Raw genomic sequence first — 25,965 nt, forward strand, 5'->3', positions numbered from 1 at the left:
CCCATTTCCTCTTTCTTTTCGCCACTCCACATGTACGATGCTCCTTTCTCATATTCCTACTATTTACAAAAAGCATATTGTTTCAGAGGAAATGAAAATCCACTTAAGGACAACATCTGTTTTGCACTGGACTATTTGTGTATTTGAGCATGCGGTGTACTGGAGTATTTGCATGTTCAAACATTTCAGCATGTACCGGTACTTTTAATCTTGGGCTTCAGCAACAGGAGCACTATCAGGCACTGAGTGCCCCAGGGCCAGCATTCTTTCACCACCACTCTGTGACGGCACCACCTGAGCCCAGGGGCCCCCACGTTACTGGACACTGTCAGGACGACATGGCAGCTCAGGGTGGGTCACATTCTCCATAAAATGAAGTGTCAGACGTGCATAGGGGGAGAGATGCCTTCAGTGTGCATGGGTCAGGGACTAGCATTAGTCCTCCCAAATGAGATTCTATTCGTAGATGATCTGGGACGGCTATATACAGACACATCTAATGATCCATCACTCAGAGATAATTGATGTCGGCCCGTATTCCTTGTACCTGTTTTTAGACTAGTTCTTCGGCAGCTGCTCTGACATTAGCCAGAGCTGTGTGGCACTGAAAAATTGAGATAACCACCGAGGCGAACCGGTTGTGACTCATTCTACAAATTGGTTATGCGACAAGTATAATAACGCCGCCATTTAGTGTATTACGATGGAGCTTTCAGATATTGGGGGAATTCTTGATGACATTTAAGGGGCACTTATTTGTGGGAGCCACATGAAAAAAGGGAAAGCCTTGTGGATCAAATCTTTCACTTTCAGTAACTTTCAGGTCTTCCTAGGAGCAGGACATCTCTGAAACCAGTTATGGCCATCCATAAAATAAAAACAACAAAAAACAAACAAACACTGAAGTTTGTCATTGCTGATGGACGGTAATTTTTTACCACCATGTGGCTTTCATGTCTTTGTTTTGTTTAGACTGTGAAGACTTTTTCTGCTTTCCTATCCCATCCATGTTACAAAAGACAGGACAAACCTCAGTGTGTCTGCAGGCTACAGTCTACTTGCTGGCATTGCGGTTGGCATGTAAAAGCTTGATGAGTTTCACGGCGATGTGTGATGTATGATGTTACTGCGGCTGTTCCGTTCCTCCTCGGTGGAAGACGGCATAGTAAACCAGCGGGGGGCATGCAGACGGGCACCAACGCCAGCTGCAACCCATCGCACATAGCATGCAGCTCGTGCCACATCGAAGCCCGCAGAGCCAGCCAAGCCCTTACGTGGCTGGAGCCCTCATTGGCGAGGGCTGCAGCAAGGCTTGCGGTTGCGCTGTTGCAACAGGCACTGGCCACATGTTGCGACAACTCTCCTTTTAATGCGCTGAGGTGTGCATGTGAGTGTCTGTGGGCATGCGGAGATGACGCCACACCTCATGCCACACCTGGGCAACAGCATTGTGGCTGCAGGATTTAACTTACATGAAAGGAGCTGTGTTTAACAATACTCTGCTGCTGGGTGGGATGCTATAATATGGCATAATCCTGGTATTACAGTATACTTAAATAAGTAAACAGTAATTATTAGGCTATAAATCATTGGTGTTAGCCTTAAAAGCCAAGAACAAGAAAAATAATTAATTCTCAGTAAAAGAGAAAACTAGCTTGCAAGTTATTGAGCTATCTTTACTGATATGAAAAAAAATAATTTGGCAAAATTCAGCGTCAGCAGCATATCATAGTCATATAGTAGCATATGAAGAAGAGCTTCTACTTCATGTTGTGTTTCTGAAATGACTCAGAAATCTAAGTCAGCAGTCTCTTGTCTTGGCAAACGCATGCTAGCAATCCTGGCCTAACACAAACTGTATGAAAGGACTAAAAGAATCTGAACGAGTGGGTGTTTGAATGAGGCCGTGTCTGTGCCAAGACAGGGAGGGGGCAACGGCTGGGTAAAGGGGTGGTGGTGGTGGGGCGCGGTTCACCGGGGCACCCAGTCAATGAAACATGGCCTTCGTCAGCGTGCACACCACACATGCGATCCATCACGGAGACACGTGGTAGAAACACAGGCGAGGGTCCCGATCGGAGCGGGAGGGCTCCCTTTCAGAGCACCAAAACAAACCGATAGCCAACCTGCCAGAGCTGCATGGAGCACTGCAACCCTCCCGGAACATTCTCCATTGTTAGCTAATTTGGGGCTGGTGAGTGTGGCGTGGCCGGGGAGTGGTGAGGCCTCACTAGCGCTAATTGATCTAATAAAGGGCCCATTTTTCTCCCGCTGCCATGGATCACGGGGCAGCGCGTGTTTGTTGACGCGGTTGCCACGGCGACTGGAGTAGGAAGTCACGCCGAGGCACCCCAGGCAGCTGTGCGGGCGGGAGCACTCAACACTGAGAAACAGAAAGAGAGAGAGAGAGAAAGAGAGAGAGGGGGGGAGGAGAGAGAGGGAAGGAGAGAAGAAATTTTGGGGAGACGTGATGCAGGGTTGAAAAAGCGAAACGTTGTGGAGGTTTTTCATCAGATGAAAGAGAAAGCAAACAATCTCCTCCCATGAAAGAGGGACTTGACGTGGGTGTAAACAGTCTGCTGGCCTCTCGCTGGCATCTCATGAGGTTGCTGTGCGCAAACTATGATGCAGGTGTTGCGCTCTGGTGTTTCTGTCTTGCCCACTCACTCACTCGCACTGAAACTTTTTCCATTGGACCTGCATAACTTCTCCCAGCTGTTTCAGCAGAGTGGCCTCATTCTTATGTATACAAAGACTGTGAAGAATGACGTGTTGGCTAGATTATTATCATATTCATATTTTTAATTATTTTGTGAAGGGTACTTAAATTGGGTAAAGAGTTAGAGAAAAAGAGACAAGAAGAGAGAGAGGGAGAGAGAGAAAGAGAGAGATGAGAGAGAGGGAGAAAGGGAGGAGAGAGAGAGAGAGAGAGAGAGAGAGGAAAAGCCTGTCTTGACGTGGGTTGGGGGTCCCCTTCGTCTGCAGTACACATACACACACACACACACACACACACACACACACACACACACACACACTGCTTTGCTAACAATAGGCCTCTGTCCTGAAAACTGCGGAAACCACCCCATTACCTCATCTTGGCTCCACGGGGCAAACACACAACAGCACAGTAGCTCACCCAGCCCACCAACAGCACCAACAACCAACAACTCAACGCCACTACATGGCTCAGGAGTGGGTGAGCCACTAATGTGTATGCAGCAGCGTGAGGGGCGAGAAGCAATGTGTAAAGAGTGGGGGAGAGAGAGAGGAAGATAAAAGAGAGAAAGAGAGAGGGAGGGAGGGAAGGAGGGAGAGATCTGGCTGCCATCTCGAACAACATCTGTTGCCTAAATAGAGCGTCCAGTTTTTATTTCTTTAGAATCTTAGTTGCAAATAAAAAGAAGCTATTTTTAAAATGCGTGAAATGACCATAGGCTGATGAAAGGCCATTCCTTTTAACTTCTTCAAACCTTCCAATTCAAATGTTTCTCACTTTCATAGGACATTTAAAAACAAAGCAAATTTGAGTCACTATCACCACTTCTGCAACCCGATTTCATACTTTCTTATGCAAATCATAGCTGTTTAAGTTTGTGTGTATAAAAAAAAAAAACTTTGTCAGAATAATGATTTGATTCTGGTGAAACACACCCACAGAGGGTTTTAACTACAAGGAGGCAGTTTGAAATGGGTTCTTGGCGATGGTTGCTAAGTGTGAATACCTCAGCCATACTGCTGTATCAACACACGGATGATAGCTGGCAGCCTCCTGTGCCACGTGACGCCATCTCCTCTGAACTTGAGCCTGAAAACAGTGCTCCTCTGTGATCTCACCATGGCAATGACTAACATCAACAACTAAATAAGTAAACAGATCCGAGGCCACGCACCAGAAACCCTGGGGCCAATATTTTACTGTGTCAGAAACAAGTGATGATAAAATACTGGGCTATTCATAGTAACTTATGACCTGGTGCTGATCAGTCAAACATTTAGAAAAATATGTTTGACGAAAGTAATCAGAAAAACACACATCATGTACTACATTTGTTATGCCCAGGCTATGCATATGGTTGCATATTATGTTACAACCTAGTGACAGGTGCTTTTAGTGTTGCATGAGAGTACCTCCAACCACTGACCTCCAAGGTCACGACATCAGACAGGCAAAACGTAATGTCTGGCATCTGCTAGTGTAGGGTGGAGGTCAGTATGACTGTGCACCTGAATGTCAGCATTGTAGAGTGAGACAGGAAGGATTACTCACCTGCACCGAGACAGAATTCTGGCTTGTAGGTGGAGTCTCCCTCTTCTTCACAAGACGGTTGCAGGTAACCATGGTGACGAGTGAGATTATAAATATGCCCAGGTCAGGGGTCAGGAGCCTAACCACACTCCAGAGATCCTCCAGGGGCAACCTTCAGATCACAGGAAGTAGAGAGAGGTGTTAGATCAACTCTGTGGTGATTGGTTGTTTACATCCACCAATGCTACTGGAACACCATCATATAATACACAACTGAAGATGCTAACCAAACTTGAATAAAAAAACAAGTCGGCCTATAGCCCACACACAAATCCCATCATCTTTCAGCATACAGCACCAAAGCCATATGGCAGATGTGTCAAAACAAAGCAAAGTGCATCAGGCCACAGCATACCTGGACACCCCAACATGTCTTGATAGGTTTTCCACTGAGCTACCTGAAACCAAAAAGGAGAGAGAGAGAGAGAGAGAGAGAGAGAGAGAGAGAGAGAGAGATGAGTGAAGAGTATACACGTGGTCTCTGGTCATACTCTGCTACCCTAACGAGCCACGGAGTGACCTAACCCCCGAGTCTTTTTCATTCTCCACAGGGCAGAACCGCAGCAGCTGGCCTTGCCACTAGCTGCCACCATGCCCCCCAGACTGACGGGCTGCCAGCAGGGCAGCTCTCTAACAGACCGTGGCAGAAGGAGGCAGACGGGGGACTCACGAGGTCTGACAGACAAGAATGCCTCTCTTGTGAGGAAACTCTCTCCAGAGAGAGTCTCTCTTTTTCTCTCTCCAAGAGACAAACGGAGGATGAGAAAAGGCTGAGTATCCAGTAAGCCCCAGGCCAGATGAGAACTTAAGGAGGGGGAATATACACATACACTCAGGAGCACCCACACACACACACAGACAGATGCACACACACACACACACGCGCACATGCACACACTGGTAGTTTACTGACGGTGAACACGAAACCCCACAAACAGCCTGGATAGAGTGTTCCCAGCAGCTGTTAATGAGAGCGTGGTACACTGTGTTTAATAGAGCTGAACTTAACGAGGCTGTATAAACCCAAATAAACAGAACCACCATTTCTTTCACTGTGTCTTAATGAAACAACACACACACACACACACACACACACACACACACACACACACACACACACACACACACACACACACACACACACACAGACACACACACACACACACACACACGTAAAGGAGTGTCCAACCATGACAAAGCTGGTGATGGCATGTCTTCACACACACACACACACACGTAAGGGAGTGTACATGACAAAGCTGGTGATGGCATGTCTTCACACACACACACACACACACATGACAAAGCTGGTGATGGCATGTCTTCACATTCATTTGGGAGCAGCTGTGAAGTTTACTTACAGTTGTGTCCAAGAGCATCGTCCAGCTCAGGGAGGGTGTGCAGGCAGATCTGGAAGGACACATGACCCAGCAGGAAGAGCAGGCTGGTGCAGAACAGCGCCTTGATGAAGCGCCCTGTGTGCCCTAAACATGGACAAGAGGAGGAACAGAAGAGGAACTAAATCAGAATCAGAATCAGAATCATGATTTGTATGTTGACACACTAGGAGTTTGGCTCTGGTTGTTGGTTGTCTCTCTAGCAACAAAAAGAAAACAAACTATATATATATATATTGTTGTTGTTGCTTTTTTTTGTTATATCCTGCACCATGTTTTACAGTATTAATTTGGTAGGAATAACACAAGAAATTCAACATTTAACAATGTCCTGTGTATGACTGTAATACAACACAATATATACAATATAGACATAATGAACATGCAGAAGGATAAAGTGTGTTTAGCGACTGATCACTGTTGCTTGTTTTCACATTGAGGCATATTCAATCCTCCAGTTCAAGTGCAGTTGATGTGGATACTTTGGATAATGCAGGATGTAGCACTAACCCTCACTCACAACAACACCATCAGCACACACCAGTACGGCTCAGCCAGGGTGTGACCCCAGGCCAGCGGAAAACACTCCACACGGTGTCTCAAGTCACAAGTGCAAAACAGAGCACATGTTAGTGTTAGAGATGTCTGAGTCAACTGTATCTGAGTCAACGGTGCGACACCATGCATCTCCCTGGGGCTATATGTGAGAATTTTGTCAAATGATCAACAAGAGCAGAAACCACAAAATAGAACTCCGGGAACACATCTACAGATATCTATATCATCCAAACACACACACACACACACACACACACACACACACACACACACACACACACACACACACACACACACACACACACACACATATATAAAGCCACACACGACACACACACACACACACACATATATAAAGCCACACACACACACACACACATATATAAAGCCACACACGCACACACACACACACACACACACACACACACACACACATATATAAAGCCACACACACACACACACACACACACACACACACACACACACACACACCACACACACACACACACACACACACACACACACACACACACACACACACATACACACACACACACACACACACACACACACACACATATATAAAGCCACACACACACACACACACACACACACACACACACATATCTAAAGCCACACACACACACTCTTTCTCTTTCTTTCTTTCTACATCTCTCTACCACACACACAAAGACCTCCTCTGTGTTCTGTCAACTGAAGCCATTTTTGTCAGCAACCAGCCTATACAGCTGTACAGTTAAATGGCCTAATCTCCCATTCTCATGAAATACTCCCCAACCCCCCCACCAAACTATTTATGTCCCTAATAGAGTCTGAACAGGGAGGCTTTGATATGACTCCCCATAAACCTGTCAACTCCTGTTATAACTGTAAAACAAGCAACAGTTAAAAACACACACACACACATGCACACGCACACACACACACACACACACACACACACACACACACACACACATTTAGGGATCAACACATGCATGCAAGCACACAGGCCATGCCCATGCCATGGTGTTTGCATACTGTAGCAGGTCACATCTGACACAGACACCGCGTCAACATCGCCTCCCTCTACACAACACCAGCATGGACATAAGTGTGTTCTGATGCTTGTCTTCTGTGGCCCATGATTAAGTTGGCTAGATTTTAATGTCTGTTTTTGTCATTGCTCGCCTTGCAATTAAATCATGTGGCTCGAAACCCCAAGACATCATCCTGTGACTCAAGCCTTAAGGCACAGCATTAATGATCTGTGGCTCACTTACAAATGTTCACACAAACAAGGCTTGAATTAGCTGCCCAATTAACAGCAGACAATACTGGTTACAGCAATAAACATCTCCTGGGTGGGGGAGTTCATTTTACGGAGATTTCTGAAAGGTACTCATATAATATAATGGCCAGTGAACTCAGAAGACAACACTCAAAATACAATACATGGTTGCTATGACCATTCAAATACATATAAAAACAGTGCTGAGGGAGTTTTTTCAGTATTCATGATGTATTATTTTGCAATCAGTTCCATTTTTACAATTAAAGTCACTTTGGTTACTACATCACACCTACCACCACCACCACCACAATAACGTTAAGCCGTGGCCCACTGGTTAGCACTTCGGACCTGTAACCGGAGGGTTGCTGGTTCGAGCCCCGACCAGCAGGAACGGCTGAAGTGCCCTTGAGCAAGGCACCTAACCCCTCACTGCTCCCCGAGCACCACTGTTGTAGCAGGCAGCTCACAGCGCTGGGATTAGTGTGTGCTTCACCTCACTCTGTGCTGAGTGTGTTTCACTAATTCACGGATTGGAATAAATGCAGAGACCAAATTTCCATCACGGGATCAAAAGAGTATTTATACTTATACTTAATTGTTATAGTCCCAGTATCGGTTTACACTTATCTGCATGGTCGTGTTGAGGGGTATGAAACAGGTTAAACAGCCAGTTACTCTTTCGTTCTCTGTGTAAGACGGTAAGCAGACATTCATCATGAAGACCTATCTTTGGTCAGGAGTGGTAGCAGGGAAGAAAAACAGCACTAGCCCGAGAGAGAGAGGAGTGGACACAGCTCACTATAAGTCTGTCCCAGATTAGAGGCTGTCATGGCACCTCATGAACTCGGCGCCTCCAAATGAGCCAGAAAAACAAGCTGGTGGATATTAAATGAAGTGTCCTGGAAAGAGGCGCGCGGATTCAAAGTGGGAATAGATACTTCGTCTTCGACGCGAGACGAATCGCATCCAACCAAGACCCCTCGGCCGACTCTGCCTCAGCCAAGAGCCACACACTGATTTAGGACGGCCCGGGCCATTTTATCTGCAACTGAGACAGCTAGATGAAGGTCCCCTGTCAAGCGGGCGAGAATTAATTAGCAACAAGTCAAATAGAGCCACACACCACACCACTGACTAGCCTGGGCTGAAACTGATCTGCCCAAAGGATTCTTTTCAACAATGTGAGAAAAAAGCTTGCGGACATGCTAAATATTTTGACCCAGTTTAAGTAGAACAGGTTACAGAGATACTACTCTCTTATGGTAGTAAATAGGGCAAATCATTCCCCATTTAGTGCATGAAATATCCTCCGTTATGACAGTTCTTCAGGCCTGGGCATGACTGCTGTGGTAACATCTTCATGGAAAGAGATAAAGACTTTTCCATAAATTCCATAGTCCCCAAACCAACTGAAATATTTTTGTACACAGACAATAAAAGTGTCCCAAAATAAGCTTTGGGAGATCCACAAACAGCTGACCCACATAACATCCACTTCCCTTGTAACTATACAAACCTCAAACACAATTAGCCCAAAGTCAAAGCCCGCACTAGTAAACTGTATCCTATTTTAAGACTCAGATGGGAATGCAGCGATACATTCTTGTGATCCAATAAAATTAGGAGTGAGAGTGAAATAAAACGCTTTTTACAGGACCTGGCTGGAGACAGGTCTGGACCACATAATCTCGACCAGAGCCCTCTACTGTAGAGCTGGGCCTTGCCTTGTGTTATTGGGAACATCTACATCAGAGTAAAGACGCCATGCAATACATGCAAACATGGATACTGGCTATAGCTACATAGCTACAACTAAATGAAATATGAAATATGAATGTAAACTATTCAGCATTGGGTCAACTCTTTATTTCAACTTCAACTGATTGTGACACAGGGACAATCATTCTGACTAAAGCAGCAGCCTGAATAGAAACTATTCATACCCACAGTGAGACTACACTATCTAATGCATGGTCAGCGACCACCAGCAATGCCTTGCCTTCACAGACCACCAGCGGGCTGAAACCCCTGCCTGTTCTACAGAGCAATGTTAGCAGGATGGCCACAGCTGAGAGCCAGAGCAGAGGTGCATCTGTCAGGAGAGGGTTGAGTAAGGACATTGTTGGGTTGACTTGGCAGAATTAGCAGCAAGGCCATGGAGTCCTGAATCAAACCTTTCCTGGGCTTTTGTTTATCTTTCCAGTTTGTCTTTCTCTGAGGCGTTGACCAAAATGTTCTCCAATGACGTTAGTTTAAAAGAGTAACTTCAGCGTTCCCTCTTGCAGATGTGGTATAGGTGCCCTTAACAACCGACCCTGTCGCCTTCACCTTGTCTTTGTCATAAACCATAACTAGGACCAGCCATACGGGGGTGGATATTTTCCACGAAATGGGAGAGCTCTGTAAGACTGCTTTGCCTATTTTCTTTTAACAAGCGTGGCTATGAACATTGTTTTAACAAGACTTGGGTCTCTCATGCACCTGACGTGGCAGACCATCGAAAAGTCCCTCAAGGGGTGCTGGGTTACTGGGAACTGCCCCTGGACTCTGTGGAAAGAAACACAGCCTTTTGCGATGGACCGGGAAGTGTTCTGTTTCACGCCCTGCCAACGAGATCTGCGATAGCTCTCAAATTTACACAGCTAGTCTGGAAGGCTATCTTACTGAAGGGATTCAAATGCCGTGACCCGTGAGAGAGCGAGCCTACGGACAGCATGACAAAGGACCGTGTCCTCAAGTTTCAGGATGACTTTTCACACAAGAGGTGACAAAATGAAAACGTCCTAGCCTGAGAACGCCCTGGGGCTGTTTGAGTGTTGGCCGGTGGAGGGGAAAAGTCAACACGACTCGCGTCTTTGCAGTGCTGGATTCGATTTAGAGAGCTGGATTTCGAGCTCGTTCATTAAGGAGAAACTGTTGCGAAAGATGGAGGCCCGAAGCGTTGCGACCTGTTTGTTTTTCCGGCAGCTTGTTAATGCCTGCTGGTTTGGGTGCAGCGAGTAAACAAGTGGCTGGTTGGCGCGGGAGCCCCTGGCACTGGGCGCAGCAGGTATGGAATGGCTGAGGGAGCGATGTGGGCAGCAGATTTGGGTAGGGCTTCCCAACCCAACACCACCAAGAGAAAAACAGCCAACCTCGGACCCATTTGCCCCTGCTGAGACTTGTCTACCTTACGCCTGTTGATGCGCCCTTATCTCCTCCTTAAACCTCCTGGTTTCATGGGATTTGAAGACACGACAACTATGCTGCCGCAGGCAGGGATACCACTATTTGCAAATTTGTTGACACATTACACGGTGCAATGTGGCAGAAATCCATTGAATAATTTGTGTCATTCTATTTAACATCTAGAGAAACATTGACTTTAAATAAGAGTTGGTTTTTGAAAGTTTCATCGTATCATTTGACACAATTAGCAAATTATTAGCAGAATATTTAGCACAGTTCATTAAATTATTGCAGAAAATCGCATTGTGCACGTTTAATATCGGAAAGTTATTTATGGTACATATACTGTGTGTGTAGTAGCAAAATCCTACAGTCCACTACCCCTCCTCCCAAACGAATTCCATTTTGCACTTATTCATCACACTGGATTGAATGGAGGAAGATGGACTGTGACAGATGCCCTTATGCAACACAGGAAAATAAAATAAAATAAAAAAACCAGAACATGGAGTAACTTTCTCAGGGATTGATCCAAGTCACATCCTGTTGTTGTGGAAGGCAGGCAGCATAGCGTAGGTGTGGGAGAGCACAGGGCTGTGCTGAATCAACACTGCAGCGCGGAGGTCTGAGTCCCAACCCGAGGGCTGAGGGCACGCCGCAGGCGGACCCTAGAGGCCGAGCATCCCCCTTCTAGAACTTTCTACCTCTCCAACAACTCAACGCCTAAAGCAAACTGCCCAGAGGCGGCAGTAAGGCAGGCATGCCGTGGAGAGCCGTGAGGATGGGATTGCTGGGGATGGTGGGGATTGTGGGGGGAATTATAACTTCTGGCTAAAAGTCAGACAACACGTCTGCCAGTGAAATATGTTTCTTGAGGGGAATTATGTACAATTTAACACAGTGTGACATTAACAGTGAGGATATGTGCCTGAACACAAATAAGTGTGATTAAAATACCTTCAAAAATAAACACTGAGAGAGAGAGAGAGAGAGAGAGAGATGAGACATAGGAAGGATTTAGTGGAAATTAATGGTTACACATCTTTGTCAGAAAGACTCCAACCCCCTTTTCTTGGTGCATGTCCAACTCAATGAAATTATTTAACCTAACTATTTACTATATCATAATTTCTCAGTCCAATATAAATAGATAAACAACAAATAACAAAAAAAAACAAACAAGTTTTTAATTCTACCCTGAAAACATACTCCAAAGGTATGTAGTGAAGTACAACCAAGTTAAACAACAAAAAGCATAAAAATACTTTTTACACCTTATTTCAGTTGTGACTATTATTTTTAACTTTTTCTCGGACAATGTTTCCTGCGGTTGCTATGAGGTTGTGTTTGACGTCAGGCCTGTCAGCTGAAAAAAAAAGAAAAAGAAAAGAAATTGCAAAGGCATTTAATTTGGCATGCTGCACAAGCTCTTCCTGAATTCCCCTCTGCAACAGGAAATGGTTCCAACAGGCCAATCTGAACATTGGCGCCCAAGAATGACTGATCGCATTTTGAAAGGGGCACCAGCTGTGAACATAACAAGGGAGGGATTTGCCACAACATCCCTGGCTGTGATGCCGGATAACCCCACCTGCAGTGTGCGTGAACAGAGCCGTCTACAAATAACCAATCCACGCAAGCGGCAGTCGGGCGACGGCACAATATTTGGCCTTCTTTTTATCTGCGGCAGCAGTTGACAACGCACTCAGTTAGCGGGGCAAAGCTAGATAACATCGCTCGGATCACTCAACATCAAAACACTGCCTGATGAAAAGGGAATGACAAACAGAGTGTGTTGAGTTAAACGTGTGCTCATTATTTTCTGATGGGCTTATCAGAGATTACCGTGTTGGCCAGCAGGGCTGGAGAGAGGATCTGGGAGTGGGATCTCTCCTCAGTGGGAGTACAAAGTAGTATAATTGCGTCCCCTACTTGACCTCAGCAGAGGTGACCGAGGCACCTGGTCGTCAATCTTTGGCGGCACCAGATCCTGTCTTATGCATGGCCCTAGACTTAGTCTCCTTGGCGGCACCAGATCCTGTCTTATGCATGGCCCTAGAGTTAGTCATCCGCCAGGAAACTCTCATCGTTTTTTCCCTGTATCTACAACCAAAGCAAGAGGTAACCAGGTCACCTACATGACAGAGGTCTAAGCTGTTTTCTTTCGGGGGGGGGGGGGGGCAGGAAACTGTGACTCAACTTGACCTGAATACGCCGCATGGCCGGCACCTCAAAGATTGGGTCAGGGGATTCAGTAGGTGATCAAAACTTTCCCCTGCAGATATGTGGACTACTCAAGTGAATGGAGGTGGGGTGGGATGGGGTGGTGGGGGTAAGCTGAGGTAGCTATGAGCAGGAGCTGGGATGACTGCACAGGCTCTAAATCCTCTTTCTATCTCTCTCTCCCTCTCTTTCTATCTCTCTCTCCCTCTCTCCTTTGCTCTCATCCTACGGCTGAACCCCTGATTGCAGGCATCTGGCTCTGCGTGGCTTGCCTGGCCCGGGAAGAGCGCAGTTAATCCATCACAGGGAACAAACAAGCTGGTTTTCATTAGGGCCGTTAATATTGTTTTTTTGTCAGGTTTGGTTTAATGGTGCCTGGCAGCCCCACAGATTTTCCGAAAGGGGAGTCTCTCTCTCTCTCTCTCTGTGCGCCAAAACGACTCCTCCTGAAATAGAGCGCTCTCCTCACCCCAGCCCAGACACGGTCACATGATCACATCATTTGCTTATTACGGGGCACAGATTAGTTCCCTCCAAAAAAAAAGAGGAAGGCCCGGGAGAAAGAGAGCATGAAGAAGAGAGTGAGAGTGAGAAGAAGCTGAAATCATTTGGAATCATTTGGTTTGCAGCAGTTTCAAGAATCACATCCTCTCGTCGTGGCAACTGAAAGAATAATAAGGAAGGCCTGGTGAAGAGGTTTCTATAATTGTACCACATCCGTGTAGAAGTTTCTTTCGCTGGAGAGGCAGGAAGACGGGTGAGAAGTGAGGCCCAGTGTCTCAGCTGCCATGTCCCTCCCTCGGAATCAGGAACTGATAGGCTCCGTCTCTCCTCAGGAGTGAGGGAAAACTGGACGTGCTACACAAACAGGCCCGCAGGACTATCTCTCTCTTTCCATCTCTTTTCTATTCATCCATCTCTTTTCAATTCTGTTCCTTTCTATGTGACTACGTGAGAGAGAGAGGGAAGGAAAAAGATAGAGAGAAAGAGTGAAAAATAACAGTGAGAGAGAGAGAGAAGGGAGAGTGTGAGAGAATGAGAGGAAAAGTGAGAGAGTGATCTCAGATCTTCATTGTTCCTGCCACCGCAGACCGCTACTTTTAACTCTAGCCATAGGCAGAGCAGTGGGCCAGAATGTGGAAAATCGCTCGCTTCCAGGCCACTGTTTGTTGATACATGATTAAGGGCACATCGGGAGATTTGTCTTTCTAAATTAAGGCAATATTTGTGTTAGCACCGAACAGTGGTATCTCTGCTGCACACCTCAGCCTAGCGCAAAGCGCTGAATACAGTTGTCACAGCGGTAGCGGTAGGGCAGGAGGTCGGTGGGTAGCGGGGGCTTACCTAGCGGGGGGGTTTAGCTGCGGCTGATATTCCAAACCCACAAGCAGTGGGTTTCTGAAAACTTGCACACATGACACGCGATGGGAAAATGGGGCGGCCGATTTGTTAAAGCTACGGTTGAATTGAAAGAACGCTGTCTTTTTTCTTTTTGGGGGGCTGACATAACACAGTTCTGGAAAACAACATCTGCTGTGTGTCCACAACAAATGAGACAAACGTGTCTGGAAGAGATTACTGCCTAGTGCAACTCTGGAGAGGGAACATCCTGGCACGACTCGGCCCAGGAATTTAGGACACAATGGACGGCACTTCCAAAGCAGAGATGTCACAGGACCCAAAGCCACAGTGCCCTCAGTGCAAAAACATTCAGCGCAGGTGGACCTGACTAATCCAGATGCAATCTCATCAAACCATCTGAACTTGGCTGGAGTTTTGATGAGAAGTGGCCTTGTGATGGGTAATCACTAGGGTTGCAAAATTTCGGGAATTTTCAAAGTTGGAAACTTTCCATGGGAATTAACGGGAATATACGGAAATTAACAGGAATAAACGGGAATTAATGGGAATAAACTGGGAATTTTTAATATGGCAAGTTAGTCTATAACATGGAACTTAAATGTAGTGGACAAAACCCCATCTTGCAGCATAATATTAGTTAAAACAACCTGATTTAATGCAATTTCAGTCAAATTTCTACCCTGCACATACTTCAATCCCATGCACACAGCAATCAGCATAGGCTACTAGACATAAAGGAAACCTATGATGCGTTCATGTGCATGGGGAAAATAAATTCCCAGTGAAAATGTCATCTCATGTGGGAATAACTGGTGGAAGTTTGCAATGGAGTCCTCATTCAAATGGGTGTACGTCATTTTGCATAAACTGTAATGGGACGATTAATCTGTCTGATTAAGCTTGACAACTTATATTTAATTTACATAATCTATAAGGTTTGGTTGGGGTGGTATGTTGTCATTATATTTTTATTTGTTTTACCATTTTCTGGGATTCTAACTGAACAAACTGATTGTCAGTCAATGTTCCAACCAATTGGATTTTGTTGTTGAGTGGCGTGGTGTATCTTGGGCAGTTCAGTGGTTTCTGTGTTGCTATCTTAGCACGCTAGTAAACCATAGGCAGAGAATGGGATTCCCGCTAGCATGTTAGCTATCTTTATATGCTAAGCTAAGCGAAAATACGAACAAACAAATCATATTGCTTATTGCGTTAAGTATATGAAACAGTAGGAGTTACCAAAAATTCCCAGTTAATTCCCGTAAATTCCCATTAATTACCATAATTTCCTTTAATTCCATGAAAGTTTCCAATTTGGAATATTTCCAAAATTCCCCAGCTTAACTTCCCATGGAAAGTTTCTGGTAAGTTTCCGGAAATTTACCGGAAATTTTCCGGCCCTTTGCAACCCTAGAAATCACCGAGAGGGAAATCAAAATACCTTGAAAATCCCTTTTTACTCCACCACCTCATGACAATAACCAGGCAACCCAGCAGAGGTGCCAGACGCCTGTCTCCATGAACTCTATCTTCCACTGATGGCTCAGGCTAGCGCTTGCCAACGCCGTCACTCATGTGTGGCGTAAACGTTCCCCCCTCGGCCCCCGGGGATCCCGACTGCCACGCTCTCGGTCGAGCTTAGTCTCCCTGTCATCGATGCGCCGCTCTGCTACCTTACCCACCTACCAACCCCTGGCACTGCCCGTCTGATTCAGCTGGCATAGCCAAGGGGAGGATCGGTGAGAGGATGTGTGTGTGAATGTGTGTATGTGTGTGAGGGTGAGGGTGAGGGTGAGACCCAGGGTGTGAGCAGGCAGGCAGCTAGGGCCCGGTGAGGCCACAGAGCTGAACCTAATCCTTAACTAAATATTATTTTTCCTTCAGGCACACCACCCCAGCCAGGTGCTCTAATGAGAGAGGATGTCAAGCTGAAACCGCCGCTTAGAACCCCCTAAGCCTCCTCTGTTTACTTTATCACTCTGGCAGCGACATGACAGCCTTCATGGGCTGTAGCGTTTAACAAGAGTGGCGCAGAGGGATGAGAGAGAGAGACAGAGAGAGAGAGATGGAGAGAGAGAGACGGAGAGAGAGAGAGTGAGAGACTGGGATGTTCTCTTTGGCAGGAGCATGTCTGATCACTTGTCTTAAGTGTTCTGTTCAACATGCGTTGGAAAAATAACTGTGGTTAGCTTCTTTGCAACTGCGAGAGCTAACGGTCTGTTATACAGCTTCATAGATTATGAAACATTGAACGCTTTCATTCTTTGCAGATCATTAAAAACTGAATAGAACAATAATAACCAGAACAAACGGCCTACTTATTTTAGTGGCAAAATGTCTCTGTTCCGAGGCTTTTAGTGGGGTGGTGGTGGGGGTGGGGGGTTTGCTTTGAAACACAGTGTGTTTCAAACTGATGCAGATGTACTGGAGGATCCAGTGTCTTACCTCGTAACGTGTGCTTGTTGGGCCACAGGAACCACGGCAGCAGCAGCAGGTAGAGAAGGTAGACTAAGGAGAGGACATTGTAGCGAAACAGGCAGGCTGTGGACAAACACACAGGAGGACATCATTAGTCACCAGAACCACTCCTGACAGAACTGCACGGCATCACATCCACACACACACACACACGGTTCTGAAATCCTTGAGGTTGCATCCCCATAGTGTTTCCACAGAGAATACACAGGATAAATATTTCATTATGAAATGCATAAATGTCAGGCTACACATCTGGAAGAACCACACACCTGTGCAGAGCTCATGTTTATTTAATGAGGGGTAGGCCTTTTATTCAGGGGCATCTGAATGCAGATGAACTCGCACACAGATGCACAGCGGTAGATGGGTGGACAGAGACAGATAAAACAGCCAAACCAATGGCACTGTGAAAGTGGAGGGCCTGCTGTGCTACTGATTGGAATCAAAGAAGGGCACACCATTTCAACTTTAACACCTCCACCTCCTCCTCCCTCCATCTCCACCTCCCTCCATCTCCACCTCCATCTCCCTCCACCTCCCTCCCTCTCCTCCTCCTCCCTCCATCTCCTCCCTCCCTCTCCTCCTCCTCCCTCCATCTCCCACCTCCCTCCCTCTCCTCCTCCTCCCTCCATCTCCTCCTCCTCCCTCCATCTCCACCTCCATTCCCTTCCTCTTCATCTCTGTCGGTGGACTCAGGAAGCTCTGCTATGCATGGCTGCGTGTCTCTGTGCTGTCTGCCCAGCGGCTCAAAGCGTTGTGTGTCTCTGACTCCTGCTCCACGTGGGAGGCCGTGGGGGAAAAAAAAATATGTAATTACCCTGCTGCCACCCCCGTGGCACCCGCGGGCCCTCATCAAAGCCCTACGCCGCGCGGAAAACAAACCCGGCAAGCCCCAGATCTTTGTTCGAGCGCAGCTGGATGGCAAGTCGAGCGTGCCACCGCAACACATGCGTGCCTTTGATGAGGACGGCAACCACAACATGGGAAAGGGGAGGAGGAGGAGGAAGAGGACACAAGAGGAAGAGGAGGATGGATCTGCTGGGCTCTGCTTTGATTGGTGGAGTGGGAACATCTGCAGTGGACAGGCCCTGCCCCTGTGTGTGTGTTTGTGTGTGTGTGTGTGTGTGTGTGTGTGTGTGCAAAGGGATTTGGGCAAGTGGTGTCCAGGGTGTTTCAGCCTCTGGCAGGGGGCCTCTACAGGACCTCCAGACACTCCACCCCGCCCTGGGGAGCCTCAGACCCTCCGTCACCCCCTGGACCCCCTGCAGGGGCTGGGACATGTCGGGCGCTACCACTAACATACAGTAATCCCACCTCAGAGAGCTCCATCTAATCCTGTTGTCTGCGCTGAGCGCTGGATCCCAGAGCACTGCCGCACCTAAACCAACCCCAAATAAAACAGAATTAACCCCATAAACAGTTGGCCTGAGAACACGAAGCATCAGATTCAAAAGGTTTAACGGTATCAGTAGAGTTTAATGAGGGACATGCGGTGACAGGCAGTTCTGCCACTTTGAAGGTGTACAGCCCCTGACCACACAGCCAGGCATGTCTACCACTCACATGCTATCAGCGGAGCAGTGACAGAGCTGAATCTGCTGTGCGAGGCAAACCACCTCTCCTCAAATGAATAATAATCATTTATATAGCGCTTTTCAAGACACTCAAAGACTCCCATCCTGAACGCTGAACATGCCCCATAAACAGGAACCCCCGACTCCAGCTGGCCAGCCATCAGCCAGCGTCAGCGAGGGATTTGGTCGTCCACTGAGGCCAGCGGCGAGGCATCTACTAGTGTGAAGTTACACAACACAGCTGGTCCACAGCGGCGAGGCATCTACTAGTGTGAAGTTACACAACACAGCTGGTCCACAGCGGCGATGCATCTACTAGTGTGAAGTTACACAACACAGCTGGTCCACAGCGGCCATGCATCTACTAGTGTGAAGTTACACAACACAGCTGGTCCACAGCGGCGATGCATCTACTAGTGTGAAGGTTGATACCAACACAGCTGGTCCTTGTGAAGTTACACAACACAGCTGGTCCTTAGAAGTTACACACAGTTGGTCTCAGGACTACACAACACAGTGTGAGGCATCTACTACAACACAGCTATGCATCTACTAGTGTGAAGTTACACAACACAGCTGGTCTACTAGTGTGAAGTTACACAACACAGCTGGGCGATGCATCTACTAGTGTGAAGTTGTGTCCACAGGCGGCCAGGCATCTACTAGTGTGAGTTACACAGCTGGTCCACACAGCTAGTGTGGTTACACACAACACAGCTGGTGTGCATCTACTAGTGTGAAGTTACACAACACAGCTGGTCCACAGCGGCGATGCATCTACTAGTGTGAAGTTACACAACACAGCTGGTCCACAGCGGCGATGCATCTACTAGTGTGAAGTTACACAACACAGCTGGTCCACAGCGGCGATGCATCTACTAGTGTGAAGTTACACAACACAGCTGGTCCTTGTGAAGTTACACAACACAGCTGGTCCTTGTGAAGTTACACAACACAGCTGGTCCTTGACGGGGACTCAGGGACACCACCCCAGGGCTCTGCCTCCTCAGCCAGAGTGCGGCCACCGCCAGCACCCCCTCCACCTCCTCCTCTCCTCTCCACCTCCTCCTCTCCCCTCCACCTCCTCCTCTCCTCCTCCACCTCCTCCTCTCCTCTCCACCTCCTCCTCTCCTCTCTACCTCCTCTCTCATTTCTCCTGCACTCAGTCTGACTCCACCGGCACTGGAGTTCATAACAATAGGAGGGTTGCTGGGGAAACATGCTGTTTTCTGCCCTCCACACAGCTGGCTTCTGCCCGACCCTCGTCTCACCTGGTGACTGCCCGACCCTCGTCTCAACTGGTGACTGCCCGACCCTCGTCTCACCTGGTGACTGCCCGACCCTCGTCTCACCTGGTGACTGACAGGAAGCCAGAGGCCAGTGGCAATAGGAGGCTTTAGGAGTGCTGACAGTATGTCTTTGAAATGATTTGCTTGAGGGCCGTTTCTCTCCTTGTCTCTCGGATTATTAGATTCATTGCACCCCACCCTTGGGAACTACTGAACATTGTTGAGGTGGGTGAGGAATTGAAAACAACAAAGAAACCTTTGCCTCATCTCTTTGCTTTCTCCTCATGGCTTTTGCAACATGTGTGTGTGTGTGTGTGTGTGTGTTAGTCGCTTTGGTTAAAAAGCGTCAGCCAAATGTAATGTAATGTAATGTAATGTAATGTGTGTGTGTGTGTGTGTGTGTGTGTGTGTGCGCATGTGTGTGTGTGTGTGACTCTCACACACACACTCACACTCACACACACAACATGTCTCTCATTTACTGGGCCGTCTGTCTTGCGCTTCACCACCGGGTGAGGTCAACCTCAAAATGTGATTTTAGCATAATCCTTTCAACACGGGGGTCACATAAAGCCCATGAACAGGAGGGGGAGAGACATTATACCTACAGAATGGTTTAGAGAGAGGGACAGAGAGAATGACAGAGAGAGAGAAAGGGAGAGAGAGCGAGAGAGATGGAAGGAGAGCTCCTCGTCTGTCTTTAATAACGCAGGTTATGAAGGCGGGAGCATATTTACATACACTCTCAGTGGATTGAACTGAACAGGAAACATATGGGTTGCTACCTCATGGTGAATAAAAGTTGGAATAGTCATCAATCACATGAAATTGTACAGGCCTGATAGTAGGCCAATAAAAGAAGTCTTTTTTTATGAATACAGCCAAAGATTTACTCTTTGCTTAAGCAGATGATTAACTCCAGACAGGAGAAACAGGTGGTTAAACTATGCGACATGTTAGTTTACCATCGTAATGTCTTATTGTCATAAAAGCATTTGATGACTTCTTTAAAACCAAAGTCCGCCTCTAGTTGTGAAACAGATGCATAAAAATTGACTCAAACAGACGACACAAATTGACTGCCCGTATTCAGGGTAACCCTAAGCGATACACTGCAAACAACAAACACAGCTGAAGTGAAGGTGCCGAGTTACATCTTGGACCAAATGTCTAAAAGAGTTTATTTTCAATCAAGTCTTTCTTCCAGCTCTTTTCGTGTTAGCTCGTCTTTTCATTTAACTTTGCGCTGCCATTACTCAAGTCTTTCCATGCTCTCTGTGCTGTGCATGCTACGTCTCCAGGCCCCAGTTGTCACCACGGTGATGAACAATCTTCTAGAATTTTCCACCATCTGAAATCATTTGAGTGACAGGCGTTAAATCTGTTTCGGTAAACCAAGGAGACAGTGATATGGAGACAAGAGGATGACATCACTCGTATGAGCAGTTGAACCTACACACAGCCACAGCCACACACACACACACACACATAACACACACACACACACACAGAACATGGCTTAATAGGTGTGAAATCGCCCTGACAAAAGCAATGAGCTCATGGCTCTTGTGGCGCTGATATGAAGTGAAATAGAAGAGCCATCATGGACACAATTAGCCCTTAAAGCGTGCAGACCTACATCAGGCCACTTACACACGCACACACACGCACACACACACACACACACACACACACACTGGCCAACATACACAGCATGGCCCTGCAGCCTCTCATGCTGTGCTCAACAGCTTCAGGAAATGGCGGTAATTTGGGCACTGGAAAAAGCAACAGCCGTGCCCCGAGGCCGAGCCTGTGACACCGTACTGTGCCTATGCAAGACCAGCCTGATACATGTGAGTGTATGAGTGTGTGTGTGTATCACTCATAGTTTGCTGGAAGTGAATGCTGGTCTGTTTTGTCACCTTGAGGAGCTTGTTGTGGACAGGGTTTTGTGGTTTAAAATCCGCTGCAGCCAAAAAGCAGTCATGTTAGTGCAAAATTGCCATTTTGGCTCATTTCTTAGCCAGTTTCACGCCCACCCATACATTTGTCATTACAGAGCCCTGGTGTCTGTCCCTGTGCATGGAACTAAGACATACCTGTAAAGGTCTCCACCCAGGAAAGGTGTGAGGGCCAAAATAAAATGACCGCTTTTGCTTGACCACACTACATCCTTTGTCCCTTCCTCCAAAACATTTTTGACGCTCACGTGGCTTCAACAATTAACCCAAACCTTTTGGGCTAAAGTGTGCTTTACAGTCATCATTTAAAATGATTCCCCTTGCAAACATGCAAACATGGCTATACACATGATGTGGCCAAAGGAGCCCCTTCCGACCATCTAAACCCATTAGGGTCTCAACAGAGGCATATCTCCTGATCTTTATATCCTCCTGAAACCCAGAGGCATAACTCTGTTGACAGATGGATGGGCACGCTGGACCTTGGTGAGATCTCCCCTCCCACGCCATCCCACCCCTCTCCTGACCCGTGTTATTGACAGAGGGAGGGAAGGAACATGAGGTTCTTTGCTCTCTCTCTCTATTTCTCTCTCTCTCTCTCTCTCTCTCTCTCTCTCTCTCTCTCTCTCTCTCCTCACTCACTGCGTAGGAGCTCGGCCCGCATTCAGGAGCTCCAGTGAAAGAGACTGCAAGAGGGTGAAATTACAACCCCTCAAAACTCTACAGATTTAGCAGAAAATCCAAAGTCATTTTGGGATGATGTAAACATGCCATTGCAGTGGGACATCATCCACATTCGGAGGCCAGATGGATGCTGAACCGTCTGCATGTCCTGCAATAAAGAGTTGAGTCACATCTGGACACGGAAACACACACAGTAGCTATCTATCATATATACATATACAGCCCACAACAGCTTTGCATCAGATCGATGAATCATCGTGGATCGGGCGGGCTGCTAGATTCAAACACACACACACACACTCACATACGTACACAAGTGACACACACACACACACACACACACACAAACACGCACGCATTTGCGCATGCGCACACAAACATGCGCACACACACACACACACACACACACACAAACACACACACACACACACACACACACACACACACACACACACACACACAGGCTCTCTGTCCCCCTTAAGTACAGATAATCTCAGTGTGTAGGGCTGTAATGTGCCCCAAGAGGCAGCCAGAACCTGTGGCGTGTCTGTCTGACTCAAGGGTCACCTCTGTCCCACCATTTTCTCCAGTCCACCTAGCAAAACAATAGCCTCTGTGTAATACTGTCCCACAAACACATGTGCCACTGAACGGAAAAGGCCTTTTCTGAATTCCCTTGAGAAACACACTTGATGTAGTGGCAGACAGGTCCATCAGCCTGGGCGGGGTACCTGTAGAACAGCCAGTGGAGATGCTGAATTTGATCATAAATTCATGTTGTGGTCTTGAGTCTGAGGCCAAGGCCATGGGCTTGGTTCTTCTTGGTTATACAGATCCCGTGGTAAAGTTACGGTATTGCACTGACAAGAACATGAATGGAAACACGCACACAGGGGTACACACCCATCACACACACACACACACACACACACACACACACACACACACACACACACACACACACACACACACACACACACACACACACCCATACTGAGTTACAAATAAACTGGCCTTTCATAAAACAATAAGCTGTGAGACCACTGATAAGATCGCAGAGCTGTTTAGCATGGCAGCTCGACTACAGGCATCTCTATCTGATGGGCAGCTATCCAGCCTCTCCCATCACACACACACACACACACACACACACACACACACACACACACACACACACACACACACACACACACACACACACACACACACACAGGGCTCCCTACAGGACCCTCCACAGGCAATCTAGGCCACAGTAAGAGTGCTTAGGAATATTATGTCACGCTCCTTTTCTTGGAATACTGTATTTATTACATTAAGAGAAGAACATTACCTAAACTAATTAAATGCACACAAACAGTACAGAAAGCTGTGCTGTATTTCTTGTGTTGTAAGATGTACCTCTTTGAGGACGGACTGCCTTAGTCATTGCTCAGCCTTGTACATTGACCTATTCCTACTCCTGTTCATGAACGAGACTCTTGAATTTCCCCTGAGGATCAATAAAGTATCTATTTATTTATCTATCTATCTAGACTCACAAACCCAAACAAACAATGTGCCATCAATGGCAGAGGACTGTCTGCCACATCAGATCCAATGGACTGGACTGACATCTGCACGCATCCTGCACATGGCCGCCATGCGAACAAACCCACAAGCCCGGCTGACCCTCTCTGAACACGGAAACCTTGATGATTCCGTGGCAGCCAGCGCCATCAAAGGCAACCCAAAGTGACATGTGACCTTTAGCTGAGAAGTAGAGGCATTGGAGGAGGAGGAGGAGGAGGAGGAGGAGGAGGAGGAGGAGGAGGAGGGTCAGGGGGAAGAAAGAAAACAGAACGAGAGAAACACACACAGGGCACGAGGCTGGCCCCAAGTGACTCGGCTCTCACACACACACACACACACACACACACCATAGACACACATACATACAAACACACACAGGGCACGAGGCTGGCCCCAAGTGACCTCGCTCACACACACACACACACACACACACACACCATAGACACACATACAAACACACACAGGGCAATCAGGCTGGCCCCAATGACCCTCGGGCTCTCACACACACACACACACACACACCATAGACACACATACATACAAACACACACAGGGCACGAGGCTGGCCCCAAGTGACTCGGCTCTCACACACACACACACACACCATAGACACACATACATACAAACACACAGGGCACGAGGCTGGCCCCAAGTGACTCGGCTCTCACACACACACACACACCATAGACACACATACACACACACACAGGGCAACGCAGGTTGGCCCCCAAGTGACTCCTCGCTCTCTCACACTACACACCATATAGACACATACATACAAACACACAGGGCACGAGGGTTGGCCCTGGGTGACTCCGGCTCTCACACACACACACACACACACACACACCATTACCCCCAGACACACATACATAAAAACACACATACGTAGGCTGGCCCCTAAGTGACTCGCCTCACACAATAATAACACACACCATAGACACACATACATACAAACACACACAGGGCACCCAGGCTGGCCCCAAGTGACTCGGCTCTCACACACACACACACACACACACACCATAGACACACATACATACAAACACACACAGGGCACGAGGCTGGCCCCAAGTGACTCGGCTCTCACACACACACACACACACACACCATAGACACACATACATACAAACACACACAGGGCACGAGGCTGGCCCCAAGTGACTCGGCTCTCACACACACACACACACACACACACCATAGACACACATACATACAAACACACACAGGGCACGAGGCTGGCCCCAAGTGACTCGGCTCTCACACACACACACACACACCATAGACACACATACATACAAACACACACAGGGCACGAGGCTGGCCCCAAGTGACTCGGCTCACACACACACACACACTATAGACACACATACATACAAACACACACAGGGCACGAGGCTGGCCCCAAGTGACTTGGCTCTCACACAAACACACACACCATAGACACACATACATACAAACACACACAGGGCACGAGGCTGGCCCCAAGTGACTCGGCTCTCACACACACACACACACCATAGACACACATACATACAAACACACACAGGGCACGAGGCTGGCCCCAAGTGACTCGGCTCTCACACACACACACACACACCATAGACACACATACATACAAACACACACACAGGGCACGAGGCTGGCCCCAAGTGACTCGGCTCTCACACACACACACACACACACACACCATAGACACATACATACAAACACACACAGGGCACGAGGCTGGCCCCAAGTGACTCGGCTCTCACACACACACACACACACACACCATAGACACACATACATACAAACACACACACACCATAGACACACACATACATACAAACACACACACACACACCATAGACACACACAAACAAACACACACACACACACACACACACACACACACACACACAGCTCTGCAGCTGGCCCTCATACTGACCTCACTACGCAGGTATGTAGAGAGAGAGAGAGAGTGAGGGTGCGAGATGAAAGAGGGGCTTTATGGGATCTTTTCAGTTGCCGGTGCAGAGAGTGGATGGCCCAAAGAAAGATATCAGAATGAGGCACTCATTCATTATTACTGTTTTGATACATTTGAAGTGTCAAAT

At 47.4% G+C, this 25,965-nt stretch overlaps 1 protein-coding gene across 1 annotated transcript in view; it reads right to left on the reverse strand.

Moving 5' to 3' along the window:
- Positions 1 to 25,965, reverse strand: part of piezo1 (piezo-type mechanosensitive ion channel component 1) — an 84,998-nt gene that overhangs the window by 43,748 nt on the left and 15,285 nt on the right. The window contains exons 2-5 of the mRNA XM_048263658.1: positions 16,757 to 16,852; positions 5,671 to 5,793; positions 4,665 to 4,707; positions 4,271 to 4,421 (exon numbers count right to left, since the gene is read on the reverse strand). Of these exons, the coding sequence (XP_048119615.1) occupies positions 4,271 to 4,421; positions 4,665 to 4,707; positions 5,671 to 5,793; positions 16,757 to 16,852 (413 nt within the window). The remainder of the gene's footprint in view (positions 1 to 4,270; positions 4,422 to 4,664; positions 4,708 to 5,670; positions 5,794 to 16,756; positions 16,853 to 25,965) is intronic.

This window comes from Alosa alosa, chromosome 14 (genome assembly GCF_017589495.1).
Source record: "Alosa alosa isolate M-15738 ecotype Scorff River chromosome 14, AALO_Geno_1.1, whole genome shotgun sequence".
NCBI lineage: Eukaryota > Metazoa > Chordata > Actinopteri > Clupeiformes > Clupeidae > Alosa > Alosa alosa.